General features: G+C 49.0%; 1 protein-coding gene across 1 annotated transcript in view; it reads right to left on the bottom strand.

Moving 5' to 3' along the window:
- The window catches only part of ITGAE (integrin subunit alpha E), a 52,435-nt gene that overhangs the window by 19,324 nt on the left and 19,826 nt on the right, over positions 1-13,285 (bottom strand). The window contains 12 exon segments of the mRNA XM_074190530.1: positions 177-314; positions 830-972; positions 1,816-1,951; positions 2,368-2,435; positions 3,173-3,323; positions 6,702-6,855; positions 7,139-7,290; positions 7,819-7,934; positions 11,686-11,865; positions 11,956-12,076; positions 12,248-12,318; positions 12,767-12,861. Of these exon segments, the coding sequence (XP_074046631.1) occupies positions 177-314; positions 830-972; positions 1,816-1,951; positions 2,368-2,435; positions 3,173-3,323; positions 6,702-6,855; positions 7,139-7,290; positions 7,819-7,934; positions 11,686-11,865; positions 11,956-12,076; positions 12,248-12,318; positions 12,767-12,861 (1,525 nt within the window).

The following is a 13,285-nucleotide window of genomic DNA, read 5'->3' as shown; positions in this document are numbered from 1 at the left end:
GCTGGGAGGGAGGTGCATGGATCCAGTGGGCCTTCAGGATGCTGCCAGATCTCTCCACAGATGCTGACACTCCCAGTCCCAATCCTGGGCTCTCCCTCTGGCTCCCCCGGGATGGGGGGGCACAGTTTGGGGGAGGGGCAGCCTAGGTGGCCTCTGGCCACCTGGAGGACTCTTACCTGCTCCAGGCGGTACACATACACCCTGCCTTCTTCCCCACGAATGTGATAAAAGGGGGCCCCAACAAGCAGGTGGTCTGTGACCCCATCCATGTTCACATCCAGGGCACAGATTTCGGAACCAAAGTAGGAGCCCATCTAGAATCCATGGAGAAGCACACAGCCTGAATCCTGGCCAGGGATGGCTGAGGAGGCTGATGTTCAAGGTAGAGCCCTGACCATCCTAGAGATGTGGGAGGCAGGGGGCCCAAGGAGGGGAGGAGCACCCCAGGGAGGGAGGAGTGCCCCAGGGAAGGAAGGGGCATGAGAGGAAAGGGGTGCCTCAAGGAAGAAAAGGGAGGAAGGGGAACCCCAGGGAGGGAAGAGGTATCACTGCCCCTGGAGCTCCTTTCCTTGCAGGCTGCTGCCTCCTCTTTAGATCCCTAGTGCTGAGATCCCCTCCCACCTCTTGGGTCCCCCAGCTCCAAGATGCCTTCCCTGCCCACCCAGACCCAGCTGAGGTCTCCTTCTGGCATTGCCCGGCCCAGAGCAGCATCCCCCCATCTGGGTGCTCCCGGGGTGCCCTCACACTCTCAGAACTGAGGGAGCCCAGGTGCCTTTACCAGTCCAGGCTAGCTGTGGCTCCCTCTGGAGCCCTCCTCCAGGGCCAATACCTGCTCTCCGGTCAGGATAAGCTGGAAGCCTTGGGCTGGTTCATGGCTCCTAACTGAGAGCACCCCTCCTCTCTGGCCATGGCGAGGGGCACCGGCGAGGTAGGAAATGCCACAGCTTGTGTTTACCACTGTCAGTGAGTAGCCTGTGTGGGGGGTCTCAAGGTGAGGCAGGAGCTGAGCCCCTGGGCTGACCTGTCCTTGGCAGAGATGTGAGCCCTTTGGTGTGTATGGGTGGGGGAGCCAGCTGGGGACCCCCAAGCAGGGCCTGAGCAGCCAGACTCCTTCCCCAGGCTTCCAGGGCCAGTCTGACTGCTTCTAGCAGGGGGGCCTGGGGGGAAATCTCTTCAGAGCCCCTCATTTTATAGATGGGGAAGCAGATGGTCACAAGAAAGATTTGCCCAAGGTCACCCTAAGTGTTAAGGGCAGTGCCCACCTGGCATCCCCCCATCGCTGTCAGAAGTCTGACAGCCACATTTGCTAGCTCCCCTGGGAACACACACCCAAGACCACAGTCTGTCTCAATTTCTCTCTCTATACCTGAACCCTCCCATCCACAACTCTCAATCCTGCTGACCCCCTGAAAATGATCCTAAGCTTCCACTGAGCTAGATTCAGAGGGGTGCTAGGTGGGCAGGGGATAGAGCACCAATCCTGGAATCAAGAGCAACTGAGTTCAAGTTCGACCTCAGACACTTAAAAATTGCCTAGCTGTGTGACCTTGGGCAAGTCACTTAATCCCATAGCCTTGACCCAAAAAAAAGAACTAGATTCAGAAACTCAAGTTCAAAGGGGAGCACCCCAAAGGGAAATGCAGAAAGGATCTTCAGGAAAGCCCCAGAGAAGAGGCTGTTCCAGTTTTGCACCAGACCGGACCTGCCCCTCCAAGGGATTCCCCAGCATGGCTCTGGCTCTTTATAGCAGGGCTGGAAATCTAAGGACCAGCCTCCTGCCTTCCCTGCCCAGAACCACCCAGCCTCACTCCTCACCCAAGTAGCTGTACTGGGTGGTCCTTGGCTCCTTCATGGACTCATTGAAGAAATGAAACTGGTGGCTATCTGTGTTGTACACCATGACGCCCCCTGACCAGTCAAAGGCCCCCACGGCTCCCAGCAGGACCTGGTGCTGTCAGAGGGAGAAAAGAACAACTGCTGTGGGAGGGGATGGAGCGTGATGGGGAAGGGGAGAATGGAGGGAATGGGATGGGGCAGGGGAGTCTAGGATGTGTGGCCAGAGGAGGGAAATGTGGAAGATAGGAGGGACTTGGAATTCCCCTCCTCCCCATACATACACTTTGAGATTAAAAATAGCACAGGGCACTCTGGCCCAGCTGCCATACCCCCGATTCACAATCTTTTTAGCTCCTTGGGAGAGGTTTGGGAGGGTCATATGCAAGGGGCCTAGCTCATAGTGGGAACTTATGAACTATATCAGTGAACAAGATAATTGAATGAGTGACTGGATGGATGGATAGATGGATGGACGGATGGGCAGATAGATGGATAGATGGAAGGATGATTCAGAGGAGGGCTCACCCATACCTTGTCCAGGACTTGGGCACTGAAACCGATCTGTGCTAGCTCATATTGTAAGGCTTCTCCAACAGTGCCTGTAAGCCAGAGGCATGAAGGGAAATTAAAGCTGTTCTGTATTATTCAGGGGTGAAAAACGTCACTGACTGAAAGGTACCCAAATGCTTAATTTGCAGCCAGGGTCAGTATCCAGGCCATAACAAGCTTCTTTGGGCCTTATTTCCAGCGTGCTTGGAAAGCCCCATTGTCTGAGCCCCATGGATGAAAGCCTTGGTGTAGATTGGGTCGGGAGGTGGGGAGGGAGGGAAGGCCTACGTGAGAAGGGACAGAGTTTGCAGCACAAGAACAGGTCTGTGAAGAGCAGGGCACATCCCTATGCATGTCAGAGCCCAGGTCTGAGAAAACATCCGCTGGGAAGATGTGGAATCCTGCAGCCAACGTAGCCTCCAGCATTTGAGGATGGGGGCAGCCATCCCAATGCTAACCCAATAAGAGTCAGGCTGGAGGCCGCCTAATGGCCAAGATGTGTTCTTCTCTCATCTCAGCCATGGGTCTCTGATTGCACTGACCATGGATGCCCGTGCCCAAGTGCTCCGAGATTCCTGCCTGTTGGCAGAGCAGCAGAGGAGCAAGGGAGAGGCTGAAGAGGAGAAGGAGGGTGGGAAAGAGAAAGAAAAGGAAGAGAATGAAGAGGAGAAAGGGCAGAAGGAAGAGAAGGAAAGAGGAGGAAGAGCAAAGGAGACAGTCAGTCAGGACAGGGATTTGGGGACTTGGCTTGCCAGTGGGGTTTCCTGCGGGCCATTCCAGGGGCTACCTTCCACACTGATAATCCTCTGTTGAAGGGTGTCCAGCAAGCCATCCAGAGCCAAGTAGTCGGTCACCTTGAAGACGTGGCTCTCATCTGGATCTGAGGCGATCAAGTGCAGCTCTTGATTAGCGTTTGATCTATTGAAGACAGCTCCAACCTGTGCCCACACCAGGAAGGGGGGAAGGGAAGGCAAATACAAAGTGCTGTGCTAAGCACCACCTCCCTGCCTGGGGGAGGCTGTGTGTGTGCGGTGTGAGTTATTGTGTTAGTGTGTTGTGTTAGTATGTATGCACGTGTCTCTGTGTGTGGTGAGGATGCACAACCAGTCTTCAGGACGTGGGTTTCTGCCTGTGCAGGGAGGGGAGAGACAGAAAAGAAAAGCCAAAGGGGGAGGATTGCCCCCTTGCTCCTGTCACTTGACAGGTTTGGGGGATTCTCTGGAGGTATTGGACTAGAGTGAACCCAGAGGTGACCTTGCCTCAGTTTCCTCATCTGTGCCCTTGGTCTTGTCAGCCTCTCGGCTTCAGTTTCACACCTGCTTTCTGGGCTACCTGCAGAATCCAGGGACATGGGGCTTGTGCAATGTTGTCCAGATCTTAGAGCCTTGAAAGTGAGACCTCTGGTTGCTAGTGAATCTCCTACCTTGTTCCCTCCCTCATCTACATCTTCACCTCCCTGTAATCCCTTCTGCCTGGTCTTCCCACTGCCAGCCTTTCCCCTCCTCAGTCTCTCTAGTGTGGAGATGCCAGGGCATCACTACCCTTCTCTTTTTTTTTCTTAGATTTTTCAAGGCAGTGGGGTTAAGTGGCTTGCCCAAGGCCACATGGCTAGGTAATTATTAAGTGTCTGAGGTCGGATTTGAACCCAGGGACTCCTGACTCCAAGGCTGGTGTTCTATCCACTGAGCAACCTAGCCGCCCCTTTCTCAAGAATCTTGCATGAAATCCCAAACAATCATCTTAAAAACTACTAGAAACAATTAGCAACTTTAGCAAAGTCACAGGATAGAAAATAAATCCTCATAAATCCTCAACATTTCTATAGATGACTAGCAAGATGAAGCAGAAAGAGCTAGAAAGAAAAATCCCATTCAAAGTAACCTCAGACAATATGAAATACCTGGGAGTCTATTTCCCAAGGCAGACTCAGAAAGCTTATGAAAAATTACAAAACACTTCTCACACAAATAAAATCAGATTTAAATAACTGGGCAAATCATCAACTGCTCATGGATAGATTGAGCTAATATAATAAAAATGACAATTCTACCAAAACTAAACTACCTGTTTAATGCCCTATCAATAAAAATTCCAAAAAAGTATTTTAATGAGTTAGAAAAAGTTATAAAATTCATATGGAGAAATAAAAAGTCAAGAATTTCCAGGGATTTAATTCAAAAAAGTGCAAAAGAAGGTGGCTTAGCCCTATCAGATCTAAAATTATATCATAAAGCATCAGTCATTAAAATTGTTTAGTATTGGCTAAGAAATAGAGTGATCAGTGGAAAGACTAGGTGCAATAGCAGGAAATAATTATAGTAATGTGCTGTTGATAAACCCAAAAAGTCTAGCTATTGGTATAAAAACTCTCTCTTTGCTAAAAACTGTTGGGAAAATTGGAAGTTAGTATGGCAGAAACTTGGACTAGACCAGCACCTCACACCTTATACAAGATAAGATCAAAATGGATACAGGATTTAGACATAAAAGACAATATTATATGCAAGTGAGAAGATCAAGGACTAGTTTACCTGTCAGATCTATGGAAAGGGGAGCAGTTTATGACCCAGAAAGAGATGGAGAACATCACTAAAAACAGACTAGATGATTTCTGTTACATTAAATTAAGAAGCTTTTGCACAGATAAAACCACTGTAACCAAAATCAAAAGAAACAAAGCAAACTGGGAAACAATTTTTACAACTAGTATTTCTGACAAAGGACTCATTTCTAAAATATATAGAGAACTGAGTCAAATTTATAAAAAAAAATAGTCAAAGGATATGCAAAGGCAATTTACAGATGAGGAAATCAAAGGAATCTATAATCATATGAAAAATTGCTCTAAATCATTACTTAGTAGAGAATTGCAAATTAAAGCATCTCTGAGGTACCACCTCACACCTCTCAGACTGGCCAATATGATCAGAAAGGATAGTGATCAATGTTGGAAGGGATATAGGAAATCTGGGACACTACTACATTGTTGGTGGACCTGTGAACTCATCCAACCTTTCTGGAGAGCAATTTGGAATTACACCCAAAGGGCAACAAAAATGTGCAGCCCCCTTGATCCAGCAATACCACTACTGGGTCTATACCCTGAAGAGAGATGATAAAAAAAGGGTAAAAACATCACCCGTACAAAAATATTGATAGCAGCCCTGTTTGTGGTGGCAAAGAATCAAAGTGAATGTCCATCAATTGGGGAATGGCTTAACAAACTGTGGTATATGTATGTGATGGAACACTATTGTTCTATTAGAAACCAGGAGGGATGGGAATTCAGGGAAGCCTGGAGGGATCTGCATGAACTGATGCTGAGTGAGATGAGCAGAACCAGAACAACACTGTACACCCTAACGGCAACATGTGGGTGATGATCAACCTTGATGGACTTGCTGATTCCATCAGTGCAACAATCAGGGACAATTTGGGGCTGTCTGTAATGGAGAATACCATCTGTATCCAGAGAAACAACTGTGGAGTTTGAACACAAACTAAAGACTTCAATTTAGAAAAAAACAAACAAACAAAAAACATTATCTTATTATGTAATTCTGCTATCTCTTATACTTTATTTTTCTTCCTTAAGGATCTGATTTCTCTCTCATCATATTCAGCTGAGATCAATGTATACCATGGAAACAATGTAAAGACTAACAGACTGCCTTCTGTGGGGGTGGAAGGAGGGAAGCTAAATTAGGGGGGAAATTGTAAAATTCAAAAATAAATATTTTTTTAAAAAAGAAAAAAAAGAATCTTGCATGACTCCCTACTCCCTCTCAGATAAAATACCCAATCTGCAGCCTGGCTTCCAAAGGCTAACCTTCTCAATCTTAGTTCCTCTGGTGGCCCTCCACACACTCTCCATGGCAGGCACACTGGCTAAACCTCTTTTCTGGCCTCTGCACCCTTGGCCTTCCTGTCTAGAACCCTCTCCCCTTCCATCTCTGAGACCCCTTAGAATTCCTGGCTTCCTTCAAAGCTGAGCTCCTAGCTACTCTTCTCTATCAGGGCTTGCCCTCTCTGGGGCATCCCTGACACCAGTGGCTTCTTCTGGGAGAAGGCCTTGCAGGATTCCAGCTAAGATGGGGCAAGGGAGCCCACTGCAGACCAAGGCCTAGGGGGGAGGGTGGCAGGGGGCATGAGAAGAAGCTGAGGCTGCTCTCATGTCCTTGGAGTGTGAAGTCACTAGGTACAGCCATCTCTACAGAGCTAAGCTCCCCAACAGTCAGTCTCTTCCTATCTCAGGTCCAGCCCTGGGTCAAGTGTGGCAGAGGTGGGCCACTCTCCTCCCTGCCTCAATGATTTACCCCAATGGCAAAGCGCTCGATGTCCTTCATCTGAGGGGAGTGGATGACAGTGCTCAGGTTCAGGGGGTCCATAAAAATGTCCCCATCTGTCAACACCACAATGATCTTCAAAGCCTTCTCCTGGGATCCATGGTGGGGGGTGAAGATGGAATCCCTGGGAAAGGTGGAGGGAAAGATCTTGGAATACAGTCCCAGCCTCTCTCTCCTGCTCTGCAAGCCCCCCAGTGATCTTAGGGATATGGCTGTGACTAGGGTGAGGATTGAGTTGGGAAGGTCCCAGGGAGCAGCTGACCTTCAGGGTTGGGCCATTGGCCTGGGTTATCATGTTAAACCTCAGTCTCTGATATGTAAAATGGGGAAGAAGATCCTGAAGCTGCTGGGGGTCACACGGGACCTGGGAATTCCCCAAGAGGCTGAGCACGGCCCCACATACTCACAGGACATGCTGGATGGCAGAGGCCGTCTTGGTCACATTCCCTACTTGACTTATGTTCATGACTTTCTGGAGGGAGGCTTGGGCGTCCCTGCTGTACTCAAGGTCAAATTCTGTCTGAATCACAGCGCCATATTGTACCATGGCAAAACGACACTGAAAGAAAGGGGTGACCCGGGCCCCAGCCCCAGATGGTATGCTCCCTGGCAGCTCATGGCTCCAGAGAGTATGGGGGAGCTGGATGGAAAAGGAGGCACAGCAGCAAATCTCCCCCAAGCCCTTGTAGATCGCACCCTGACCCTCCCTGACAATGGCTACCAGTGGCACAGTCTCCCCAGCTTTCAAGGTCCAGGTTAAGCCAAACTCAGCCTTCTTGGCTGCCCTGCCCATGGGGTCCAGGCTTCTGTTCCTCCCATCCTGGGCAAACCTCATCTCCCTGACCAGACCAGGATTTTCTGACTCAGATTTGAGATGCCCAAGTCACCTGTGTGGAATGGGATGATGAAATGGGAATTGGTCTTTTGAGTCCATTTGTTATGATGATAGTTGGGCTCTTGCCAGTTTGGGGTTTGAGGGACCCACCTACTCTGAGCGATGTGGGGAGAACCAAGGGCAGAGTCTGCTGGCTCTTGGGCTGAGGTTTGCTGCCCCCAGCCAGAGCAGGTGCCCAAGAGCAGCAGGTACCTCAAAGCATTTCTCATAGAAGGTCTTCATCATGTTGTGGATGAAGGTCTTGGCTCTTTGGAAGTCAGGAGGTTCTATACTTCCAGACCCATCCAGGACAATTGCGATCTCTGTGCCTGGCAATCACAAAAACAGAGATATAGAACAAGTCCCTTGATCCACACACCATGCATGAGATGAGGTAGAGGTGGGAGTGGGGGGGAAGGGAAGGCATGGGTTGTGAAAAGCCTGCCTTTACCTTCCCCCTTGTCAAATACCTCTGCTGCCCCCCACTACATGAATCCTGAACCAGAGCTCCTTGGGGGGCATGGAAGTTCCCCAGATCCTCAGAAGCCCTAGTAGTGAAGAGACCACTAAGCCGATATGGTCAGATGGGCTGGTGATGTGCCATAGCTGTTGTCTGAGACCCCACCTAGGTGAGGTCAGAGAGCCTGAAACATCTGGACCGATCAATAATAAAGATGCCAAACTGGTCTGGATCCTGGAAGTGCCATTATTCTGTCCCAGGGACAGTGGGGACATAGAGGGCTAGGCCACATAACCACCATCCAGACCTGGGAATCAGGCTCCTCCTCCAGTACTTGGAGAATGGACCATCCAGATGTTACTAGTGCACCTTGGTTTCTAAACTTTACTAATATTTATTGATTTCTTTTACTTGCCCAAGGTCACACAGCTAGCTAGGTAATTAGTAAGTGTTTGAGGCCTAATTTGAACTCAGGTTCTGACTCCAGGGCCGGTGCTCTATCCACTGTGCCACCTAGCTGCCCTACATATTGGTTTCTGAGCCTTACTAGAACATGTTGGTTTCCAAACCTTATTTGTTGTCCTTGTCCTTCATTATTGCACACTTGGGGTGGATACTCTAAACTTACAGATGTCATGTTGCCTTTGAGCTGCTTCCATTCTGTCTTCCTCCTAGAGTGCAGCCCCCTCACTGATGAGGGCATGCCATGCTGGGTGGTCCTGTGCTAGGGTCTCCCATGCTGTAGAGTCAATTCTATAGTTCTTCAATGAGACCTTCGAGGTGTCTTGGAATCAATACTTCTGCTCCCCTTGTGAGCACTTGCCCCGTGTGAGTTCTCCATAAAATAGTTTTTTTAGCAAGTGTATTTCTGGTATTCTTATAATGTGTCCACCCCATCATAGTTGCCCACTTTGTAGTCATGTTGGAATACTAGGCAGTTTAGCTGAGAAAGGCCCTCAGGGTCTGGGATCTTCTCCTGCCAGCTGATCTTCAGAATCTTCCTAAGACAACTGAAATGGAAGGGATTCCCTTTCCTGACATGGTAGACTACCCAGGTTTCACAGGCATATGGCAATGAGGTCAGCACAGCTCTTGGTAGACCTTCAGTCTGGTAGTTCACTCTCCCACTTTCCTTTGGAGCCTCCCAAATACCGAGCTAGCTCTGGCAGTGCATGTGTCCACCTCATTGTCAATGTTTACCTCCTTGGAAAGGACACTGCCAAGGGAAGTGATCTTGTCCACAGGACTCAAAGCTTGTCCTTTTTTTTTTATAACTGATGTTTCCACATATGGAACTGATGGAGCTGACTGATGGAGCCTCTAGGTTTTCTGAGTGTTTGTTGTTAGACCAAAATGAACACAAGCAGCAGAGAATTGATCCATACTCTGTTGCATCTCTGCTTTAGAGGTTGCACTGAGGGCATGGTCATCTGCAAACAGTAGATCCTGCACCAACTCTCTCTCCTCTTTGGTCTTGGCTTGTAGCCTTTTCAAGTTGAAGAATTTGCCATCAGTGTGGTAGCTGACTTTGAGGCCATGTTTGTCCTCAGTGAAGGCATTTGATAACATAGCTGAAAGCATCAAACTAAAAAGCATGGGAGCAAGGACACATCCTTACTTTACTCCATTAGTGACTGGGACATTTCGAGAGCATTGTCCACTATCCAGAACCTGGACCTGCATGTCGTCATAAAATTGATGTACAATACCAATGAACTTCTCTGAGCAACCAAATTTTGACACAATTTTCCTAAACCCCAGTGACCGATGGGATCAAAGGCCTTGGTGAGATCTGTTCTGGCATTTCTCCTGGTGTTGTTGGGCAGCAAACACCACATGGATTGTTCTTCCACCCTTTCTGAAGCTTCCCTGGCTCTCAATAGGATCAGCCTATTGAGAAGGACTCTGGCAAGAATCTTACCAGCAGTGAGTAAAAGAGAAACACCCCTGTGATTTTCACAGGATGATCTATTCCATTTACCTTTATAGAGATGGACCATAGAGGCATCCTTGAATTCCTAGGGGACAGCCTCTATACGCCATCTAACTTGGAAAATTTCAGTCAGTTTTTGGATGAGCAATGGACCCCCCACCTTGTAGATCTCAGCTGGACTAGAATTAGCAGCAGGTGCTTTGTCACACAAAAGGAGCCTAAATGGCATTCAAATCCTTCAGTTGGGCTCTTATGTGAAGTGTAGGGACAAATACTAGACTTAAAATTTCAATACTGTAGGGGACTCTTAGACAAAGAAACTTCTATCAGTGCAAGAATGTACTGCAGTCTTAGAGTATTGGCTGTTATACTGTTATCATACTACTATGGGTTGCTCAGGACTAACACACAGCATGTATCAGAAGACGATTTGAATCCAGCTATTCTTGGTATCAGAATCAACTCTATTTATTATAACTGAGTTGCTTTTTCCCAGTCCCTTCTTGTTGCCCAAGTTGCTGTTCATCTATTTCAACTTAAATTATCTTATTCACTTATTTATGTTAATATTGAATTATTTTTCTCCAAAACTCTAATAAGAATGTTGAGTTTTTCATGCAGGAACTTTTTTTTATTTGTTTGTTTTTGTATCTTTCTTGCCTAGTATAGTGCCTTGAACTTAATAATGTTTAAAAGTTTTTAATAAATATTTCTTGAATTAAACAAAAAAAACCCCTTCAGTTGGAACTTCAGTTAAAGCCTGCTGGACTTCAACTTGAGGTAAGCTGTCAACAGCTTCTGCATTGATTGTTGACGGTCTGTTAAGAGCACGATGGAAGTGTTCAGCCCACGTCTCTAGGATCATGTCACTGTCATTAACCAATACTAATAATTAATTGATAATTACTAGTAATACACCTTGGTTTCCGAGCCTTCCTGGGACACCCTGATTTTCAAGTATTCCTAGAGCATTGGTTACAGTAATTTGCAACGTGCTTCACAAAGCCTAACTCCTTCAGCTGCACAACCACCAGGAAGCGTCTGAGGCAGATTCAAACTCAGGTCTTTCAGAAGCCAGCCCAGCGCTCTCTATATTGGACAGCCTTGCTCCTGAGAATGGCTAGAAAGTCTGAACAACATTCCTAGGGAAATCTGTCAGAACCAGCAGGAGCGTCTGGCTGGATGGTTGTCCTCAGAGTTTGACAGACTTGATTTACTTGACCCCAAGGGGTAGAATCCAGACATAGTGGGAAGGGTGCAGACTGTGGGGAAGTAGGGTGGAATCTGGCCTGAAAAGGGCTTGCCAGTCCTCCCTGAAAAGCTGGCTCTAGGGTCAGAATCAAAATGCAGTCTCAGACCCTTACTAGCTGTGTGACCCTGGCCAAGTCACTTATACCTGTTTGCCTCCATTTCTTCACCTGTCAAATGATCTGGAGAACAAAATGGCAAAACACTCTCTGTCAAGGAAATCCTCTTTGGGGTCACAAAGAGTCAGACATGACTGAAAAATGACTGTATAAGTGAAAGTTATTATCTTTGTTATTATCCTGATTATTGCAGCCTGCCCATGTGAGCTGCTTCAAATTGGGTGGGCCTCTTCCCTGGGCTTTCCCTTCCCTCCCTGGCCATTTCCAGGAGCCCTTGAGGGACCTGATGCTCAACCTACTCTTCCAGCTTGTCCTCTCACCTGCCTCCCCATCGTCCTCCTCCTCCTCCAGGGCCCTCTTCTCCTTGTTGCTGGGGTTGTTGTTGTGGTTGTTGCAGTTGGGGTTAGAGTGGTCCTGGTGAGGGCTGCTGCCAGAAGGTTCCAGGGTCAGGCAGGTGTGGCCAGGAGTTCCACCCCAAGTTTCTTGGCCTGGGAGATTCTCTTTAGAAAAGAAGGTGAGGCCACCAATAGAGACCTTTCTTGAGATCAGCCCTACCTCACCCCACCTCTTGGCCCTTAGGTGGGGCTCACCAACTCCAGGGAAGCCAAAGCAGCTCTGAAGGCCCAAGTCTGTTCCCAGAAGGCTGCACGCCCCATTTAGCTCCTGGGCCAGACTCCGGAGATGTCTTCGTCTTTTCACCTGAGCACATACCTGTGGAGAGATGGGCACCAGAAAGGCCAGGGATCAGTGCCCTCTGTGGAGGCAGTGATGACCTCTACCCTGTGTGGGGATAGTGGTGACCTCTGCCCTGTGTGGAGGCAGTGGTGACACCCATCCTGTAGGGAATAGACCCCCAGCACTGCCCACATCCCACATACTCACCATCAATGTGCCGTCTGGGCCCCGAGCCATAGAGACCTGAGGTTTTTCCCCCGGTGGAGTGGGCACGTTCTCTTTAATAATTCAAGACACAGGAGGAGAAGGCCGGGAACATGGATAGAGAAGTTTAAAATGGAATACTCAGAGAAGACAGGACAGAGAGCTCCACCCAGGCCCTCAATTTGGGGGGATAAGAGGGGGTAGGGGGGTGTGGGGGAGGCCTGACCTGACTGGAGCTCATCTGACAAGGGCAAGCCCTGGCCCTCAGAGCCTCGTCTCCCCATCAGGACCACTCCCATTATTTTCCAAAAGGGGAAGCTGGGCTCAGAGAGGAGAGGAGGCCAACTCAATGTCCCAGAAAGTTAGGGGCCAAGTCCTCAGCACCCAAGTCAGAGCTCCTCCCCTCCAGGTTCTGTGGTCGTTTTGCAAAGGATTATTTTCCAAGGTTGCAAATCATTTCCCAGGGAGACCAGGATGCCCTGGCCCTGGGGGTTCTATGCCCTCATACCAAAGCTTACTCACTTAGGGGTTGACAGAGGATCTGATCATCCTGGCCCAGGTGACAGCTGTGGAAATGGCCTTCTCCCTGCTCTATCCAGGGTCCAGTAACAAGGAGCCTTGTCAAGGAAAAGAAGAGCCAGGGTGTCCCACTGGGCCTGCCTTCTGGTGGGGTGGGAGGGCCACTGCTGGTGACCTCCCAGCTGGGCCTGCCTAGGGGCACTCAAGAAGTTCAACCAGACCCCAGCCCAGGGCCAACCGAATCCAGGCTTACCACTGTACAGATGGAGAAACTGAGGCTCGGCTGGCTAATGTCACCATAGTTATTCTGGGCTGCCAGAGGTCCATCCCCGCCCCCCACCATGTACAGTCTACCAGGGCTCCTAGAGTGAATCAGTGGGGATTTTTGAACATTTCCTGATGCCCTGGGGAGGGGAGCCTCCTTCCTGTGTAGGTAGGTACATGTGGGCATGGGATGGGTAAGTAGGGAAGATGAGTCAGCAGGAAAGAGCAGCCACCACAGGGGCTGAGGAGGGTGCCCAT

The sequence above is a fragment of the Macrotis lagotis genome, chromosome 6, assembly GCF_037893015.1.
Source record: "Macrotis lagotis isolate mMagLag1 chromosome 6, bilby.v1.9.chrom.fasta, whole genome shotgun sequence".
Taxonomy (NCBI): Eukaryota; Metazoa; Chordata; class Mammalia; order Peramelemorphia; family Peramelidae; genus Macrotis; species Macrotis lagotis.
This window is presented reverse-complemented; position numbering and strand designations above follow the sequence as displayed.